Source organism: Seriola lalandi, unplaced genomic scaffold (assembly GCF_002814215.2).
Source record: "Seriola lalandi dorsalis isolate HSWRI2012SDOR001 ecotype SW California unplaced genomic scaffold, Sedor1 jcf7180002054673, whole genome shotgun sequence".
Taxonomy (NCBI): domain Eukaryota; kingdom Metazoa; phylum Chordata; class Actinopteri; order Carangiformes; family Carangidae; genus Seriola; species Seriola lalandi.
Window position 1 is genome coordinate 568,008 of NW_019525226.1, and position 6,575 is coordinate 574,582.

At 40.2% G+C, this 6,575-nt stretch overlaps 1 protein-coding gene across 1 annotated transcript in view; it reads right to left on the reverse strand.

The window, feature by feature from the left end:
* Positions 1 to 6,575, reverse strand: part of atp11c (ATPase phospholipid transporting 11C (ATP11C blood group)) — a 42,844-nt gene that overhangs the window by 3,069 nt on the left and 33,200 nt on the right. The window contains exons 20-26 of the mRNA XM_087178071.1: positions 5,919 to 6,114; positions 4,285 to 4,420; positions 4,114 to 4,179; positions 3,904 to 4,007; positions 3,624 to 3,780; positions 1,580 to 1,688; positions 81 to 112 (exon numbers count right to left, since the gene is read on the reverse strand). Of these exons, the coding sequence (XP_087034197.1) occupies positions 1,584 to 1,688; positions 3,624 to 3,780; positions 3,904 to 4,007; positions 4,114 to 4,179; positions 4,285 to 4,420; positions 5,919 to 6,114 (764 nt within the window). The 3' untranslated portion in view covers positions 81 to 112; positions 1,580 to 1,583. The remainder of the gene's footprint in view (positions 1 to 80; positions 113 to 1,579; positions 1,689 to 3,623; positions 3,781 to 3,903; positions 4,008 to 4,113; positions 4,180 to 4,284; positions 4,421 to 5,918; positions 6,115 to 6,575) is intronic.

Genomic DNA, 6,575 nt, shown 5'->3' on the forward strand with positions numbered 1-6,575 from the left:
ACTCCCGATTTCATTTCATTTCTATTGAAGCTCAGCAGGGACATTAAACACAAGGCTAGGTTTGTCTCTTTGTGGTTTACCTGGATGTTTGTAGGAGGCCGTCCTCTGACAGCTACAGGGAGAATAGAAATTCAGATTAAACCATGAACGCTGCTGCAAAAAGCTTAGTGCTGTGATTAAGCGACAGAGATCGGTGCCCCTGGTCAACGGTGATGGGAAGACAAATTTGAATGACATTCAGACCTACAGAGGCTGGACAAAAAATGTAAAACCCCTTAAGACATTTGACATAATATCAAAAGCCGGAGTCTGGCCTTTATTATTATTACCCATGGAGACCAAAAGTATCTAATAATAATGCAATAAGATATAAGCAATCCTACGAATAAATACAGACAAAATACGTAATAAACCAAAAAAATGTAATAATTTCATAATAAAATTATTTTATTTCCATCCGTTCTATTTCATAATACCACTTTTCATCACAAGGTCAAACAGGGCAGAGCCAGTTTTGTGATTGGTTGTTTGCTATTTCAGAGATCTGGTGATGAAAAGTGGCATTATGAAATAAAACAATCAATGGGGAAAATGGCATTGTGTGAAAAAAAAAAAAAAAAGTTTTGTTACAAAAGTTGCTAGGATAAAAAACATGAGCTGAATTTATTGGACTATTTTGTAATTTTCAGGATATAGATTTCACATTTTGTCTGTATTTATTCAGATTATGTATTACATTACATTTATTAAATATTGAACACTTTTTCCTATATTTAACTGCTGCAATTTTCAAATATTTTGTATTGGTGTTTCCATTTAATTTGTTGTCTACCCCCTGTAGGTAATGCAGCTGCATTTGGACTGAGGTTAAGGCAGCATCACATCAGGCATTGAGCTAAGCTCAGCACTTACAAATGCATACATTATTTGCCAAGAAAGTAAGCAGATGACAACCACCAACACAGGTTTGGATGTGCACACATGACGAAACGATCATCAAGAAACCATCACGTTACAAACAGTACATAAATACCAGACTGGGAAGTTAAAATCACAGATCAGCTCTGCTGTTTCACACCACCAGGTGAGAAAACCCAAGCAAACTGAGAACAACACCATACAGGAACACACAGACAGACATTCTCAGTCCAAAAATAAGAAATGAAATGGACTGAAATCAAATACATTCAAAAATTGGGTTTTTAAAAGCACATGCAGGGGGTAAATAAGCTGGGACTTCAAAGGGAGGCTGAAAGGAGCACGTGTTTTTCAAAATGGTTAAAATTGCAACATTAGCCCTGGAGATGCATTCACATTGACAAAATGCACCATTTTACCATTTTAACTAAAAATGTTGACACAAAATTTTAGTCTGACATGGAAGTGCATCTCTTCAGCCAGCCAATAGCAGCTTACACAACACACAACAACACATTGTGCCTTGCTGGATGTGATCCGTATGCCATTATGCCTTTGATTCTCTTGTTAAAACTCAGAGTTAGGGACCAGGACTGCTGGACAGGTTGGTGGGGGGAACAAGTCTTTGATTGGCTTAAATGGCCTGAAGGTGGGCTGGTACCTGCTTAAAAGACAGTATTGGACTCATCTGAAAAGGTTCTCATGAGCAGGGGTCTGGCTGAAGACCGGGGAGACTGGAGGCTCCCCACGCTCGACTGAACCAGCTTCTTCTAGAAGGGTGAGGCAAGAGACACCAATGACATCACTACGCTGACAGAAACACACACACTTTTGTCTCTCTCTCTCCCCTTGTGCTCTCTCTTGCACACAGACATACACAGGGAACAAACATATACAGACACAAAGCCTTCAAAACTGGACAGGTGGATAATGAAATTCAGTTTGGATGCCTTTTTAGATACCTTTTCCTTGCAATAATAATTTTCAGACGCCTTGACTCCATACCAATTTGTCCAGATTAATACAGGGCCACTATCCTTTCAGATTTCTTAAAAAGAATGGACAATGTAACACGCACGCGCACACACACGCATGCACAGACAAAATGCAGTGACCCGCAGGGATTGTGGTGAGGATCCAGGATGAGGTTGTTGACTTGAGCCTCATGCAGGTAAGTTTGGGTGTTTTGACGTGCTGCATTCACCTGACTGGACATGCGGAGGCAGCAGGCATTGCAGCAGCACAGGCAGCTGGGAGGAGACACTGACTGCGACAACTGGACATACAAGGATGGAAGACTGGCTACACGTTTTAAGCATGGACACTTGGTCCTACTCCACACTGCTGGCAGAGTTGGGCACACACCACCCCATTTGACCAACATTCCTCCCAATTTAAAAAACAAATCTCTAAAGAAAAGCACTGTAGTCAAGGTTTAAAGATGGGGCCCTCCAAGGATGCCATTCGTGAGGTAATAATCTCTAATCTGAAGTATCTGACCTAATCCATCCGACCGAGTGGGGACTGTAAGAAGTTGCAGAACACCAGCCCGAGTTACTTTAGAGGGTAAGGAATGAGTAACAGTGGGAGAGGAAGGACACAAAAGGTAGGAAACAAGCAAGACTGGCAGACACAGAAACTCTGCAGGAAGAGTCTTAAGTATAAGAACTGACAGAAAGAAAAAGAGACCTCAGTCACTCCACGAGAAGCTGTGAGTGCTAGCGGTCTGCGACAACATGAAGATAGTAGATGTCCCCGAGGAAGGAAGGCGATGTTTCATCTTTAGGGAGGCAGGTCCAGAGAGGAGGAGAGAAGAAATAATAGGGTGAGAGAGTAAGTGGAAAGTGTTAAAGTGCTTGTGCTAAAGCAAGAGTAGTTAGGAAAATAAAGTTGGAAATGAGTAAATAATAGGTTAAAGGGGAAGTTCTAAAATAAAAAAACTGTCATTTAAATCTGTAGACTTACACGCACTAACAAAGATATTAAAAAAAATGATTTTGTACATTTTTGATTAATTCTGCCACTTTGCAAACTGACAGATAAACACCATATGCATTTTAAGAAGAATAGATTATACAACACTTTGGTACGACTCACCTCAACATGTGCAAAACATTGTTTTTTTCCAAATAAAACAAGTCTAGACACTATTTTAAAAAACAAGTGTGGAATGCACCTAACAGCACCCGCATAGCACCAAACATTTCCAGCTGCTTGGAAAACACATTAGCATCATGGGGAGCCTATTGTAATGACAAAATATGCCTGGGAAAGTTGACTTCTGGAGGAAATGGGAGTTGATTTTAAAAGCCTGAACTTAAAGATGCAATGAAAACAAATTGCAAGTTCCTGTGTCCCTGTGTTAATAGTTCGGTTATCTTTTACAATAGGGATAGAGGTGTGAGTGGAGGCCAACAGTCCTGTACAGTGACGCATCGCTCCGTGGATACATAGGCACACCCACCCTATACCCCACCCGTGTATTTCGCTTCATTTGGAAATACATCAAGGATGGGCTCCATTAATGAGAACTGAACCCTTGAAAAAACAAATGGTTAAATTGTCACAACAAATGTATGGAAAGGTAGAGGGAAGGCAGAAGGGAAAGAGAGAGAGTGGGAGAGAGGGGAGGAGAGAGGAAGAGAGAAAGTGGTGTGCAAATGTGCATGCCTGGCCAAGTGTGCGTGTGCCTGTCTTAGCTCTACCTGTCGAGCGTGGGGGCCGCGGGGCTTGCGGAACACCACAAGCAGGATCTCTGGCAGTAGGCTGACGAGGATGAGCAAGATGATGACCAGCCAGGCTGACACCGAGCTCAGCATGTTGGCAAACACAAAGTACAAACGCTGCTGCCTCAGGAAAGGCCTGCAGGATAGAGAACACTGGTTTTCACTGGGTGGAAGGGCGACAGTGGTTGCATAGAAATGAAAAATAACAGGTCAACAACAAGGATTATACAGGTTATTTCATCCTGACTTGTTCTCTAACCATATTATTCCTCCCCAGAAGAAGCTGAAAAACACGTAGAAAGCCAGGGATCCCCAGATTACAAAGTGGTTGATCCACGTCCAGTGACGTGTGTCCAGAGCAAGCTAGAACAGCAGAGAAAAGCCACTGAATGTGCATGTCAAATATCCAACACATTTTGCATTTTCATTTCATGAGATGAGATAAATAAACAACAAACGAGTGATTTACCTTTAATGTGACAGTGAAGACAAGGACAGTGAAGACTATTGTTCCATATGACCAGTTCCCAAAAACCTGGATTTAAATAAGACAAATGAGCTGATGTACTTAGGAGACAATGCTTAATCCAATATTTAATAGCACACCCATTTAGAAGGTGAATTAAATCAGAGGACAAACCTGGCCGTTGTCCTGCAGTGCTGGGTTACTAAACAGATACCGAACACCAAAGAAGAAGAGCAAGCCATGGAAGACTCCCAGTAATGTCCAGTAGAGGAATGGTCCCCACCGTAACATGGCATTCTTAGCAATCCCTCTGAAGAAAATCATTAAAGGGAAAGATGAACAAACTCATTGTTTTACAGTGCATTCAGATAGTGTTCAGACTCCTTCCGTTTTTCACATTTTCTTATGTTGCAGCCTTATGCTAAAATCAAACATTTTTTTTCAATATCAATCTACACTCAGTACCCCATAATGACAAAGTGAAAACAGGAAGTTTCTCCCATCTCCACACAGGTTCTATGGAGCTCAGCCAAAGTGATCATTAGGTTCTCGGTCCCCTCTCTTACCAAGGCTGTCCTCCTTCGATTGCTCAGGTTGGCCAGGCAGCCAGCTGTGGGAAGATTCCTGGTTGTTTCAAATTTATTCTATTTAAGAATTATCGAGGCCACTGTGCTCTTGGGAAACTCCAATGCAGCAGAATTTTTTTTTTGTAGCCTTCCTCAGATCTGTGCCTCAACACGGACTGCTCTGCAGGCAGTTCCTTCCTCCTCATGGTTGGTTTTTGCTCTGATCTGCATTGTCAGCTAAGAGACCTTAAATAGACAGGTGTGTGCCTTTCCAAATCATGTCCAATCAATTGGAATAACCACAGATGTCATAGCAAAGGGTTTGAATACTTCTGTAAATGTGATATTTCCTTTATTTGTAAAAATTTCAGAAATTCTATTTTCACTTTGTCATTATGGGTTATTGAGTGTAGATCGAGGAGAGAATTTTTTTTTATTTTAGCATAATGCAACATAACAAAATGTGAAAAAACTGAATGTGTCCAAATACTTTCTGAAAGCACTGTATCTATCTTTGCAAATAATCTCAACTATGAAACAGGAAGCTAAATATTTGAGGAATATGAACAACTCGACCTAAACCAATTAAAAAAACTGAAAACTAAAGCTTGAAATTTAAAGGTTTCATCTCATAATGAAGGCTTAAGATGCTCGACACAAGTCACATTAAGTTGATTTGCAAATTGACTGTCGTCTATTTCAATGGGTTTCCGCATATAAGGGCCTATATCTGGTCAAAAGTGAAATCAATACAATTTAAAATATAAGGGTGGAAAAAAAAGAAAATGCCCAGTTAGTATAGAAATCAACTAGCTACTGTGGGGCAGGGCCACCTATTTCTACGATGTGCTAAAGAAGCTGAAATGGCTAACCTAAGTTTGGCGTTGGCAAAGGGACTGTGTAACTTGTTCACTAAATTTCAAATTTTGTACAGTGAATAATAATCTGTGGCTAAAATGTAAGAAGATACAGCCTACACCTTGCTGGTTATTGCTATAATTATTTTATCTCTTTCCTAGTACTTAAGTGCATTTCTGTTTTCCATTCTTTTAATTATTTCTTTCAATTATAAGACCAATATAAAGATTGGACATTCAATCAATTAATTAATAAAGTCATTATTGCTCACATCAATCCAAGATCTGAAACATAAAGAGGAAGTTCTTAATTTTACTTAAAGGAAGTAACAAAACAAGCACATCTACAAGTGTACTGCAGATAAGCGAAGTTTCCCAGGTTTACCTGTAGAGGGTAGCATTGTCCAGCAGAACCTCAATGCAGATGTGCTGCTCCAAGAGGCTATAAGCCAGGATGGGCATAGAGGTGAAGCAGATGTTGTACATCGTCAGATAGGCCGCGTCATACAGGGGCTGGGGAGTATGGGAGCAGGATGGGGGAGTGAAGGGGGAGGGGTTGGTAAGGAGGAGGAGGATGGATGGGGCAACCGGGGGTTAATATTATGGAAAGGACAAAACTCATACACACCATCATACTTACACATACAGTATGTCATATAGGCAAGCTTATATACATCTTTCATGTACTTATGAAAGATCCAAGATGGAGGAGGGAGGGTGAATGACATATTTCCCCTCACCAAACAGACATACCAAAAGATTATCAATTATCTTAAAAGGATGATAACTGTGTTAACTACTGCTCTAATAAATGGATGTTAACTACTGCTCTATTAATAGATGTTAACTACTGCTCTAATAAATGGATGTTCCACGTCAGGAGCATTTTTTTTAAATGAACATAGTAGCACAAAACACTGTATATCTATACAGGTTTTATAAAAAAAATAAATAAATGAACCGATTTCTCATTAATAACCTAGTGAATTCATCAATGTGATCCAAACTGTAATCAGGTCATCTAATCCAAATACTTGTAATG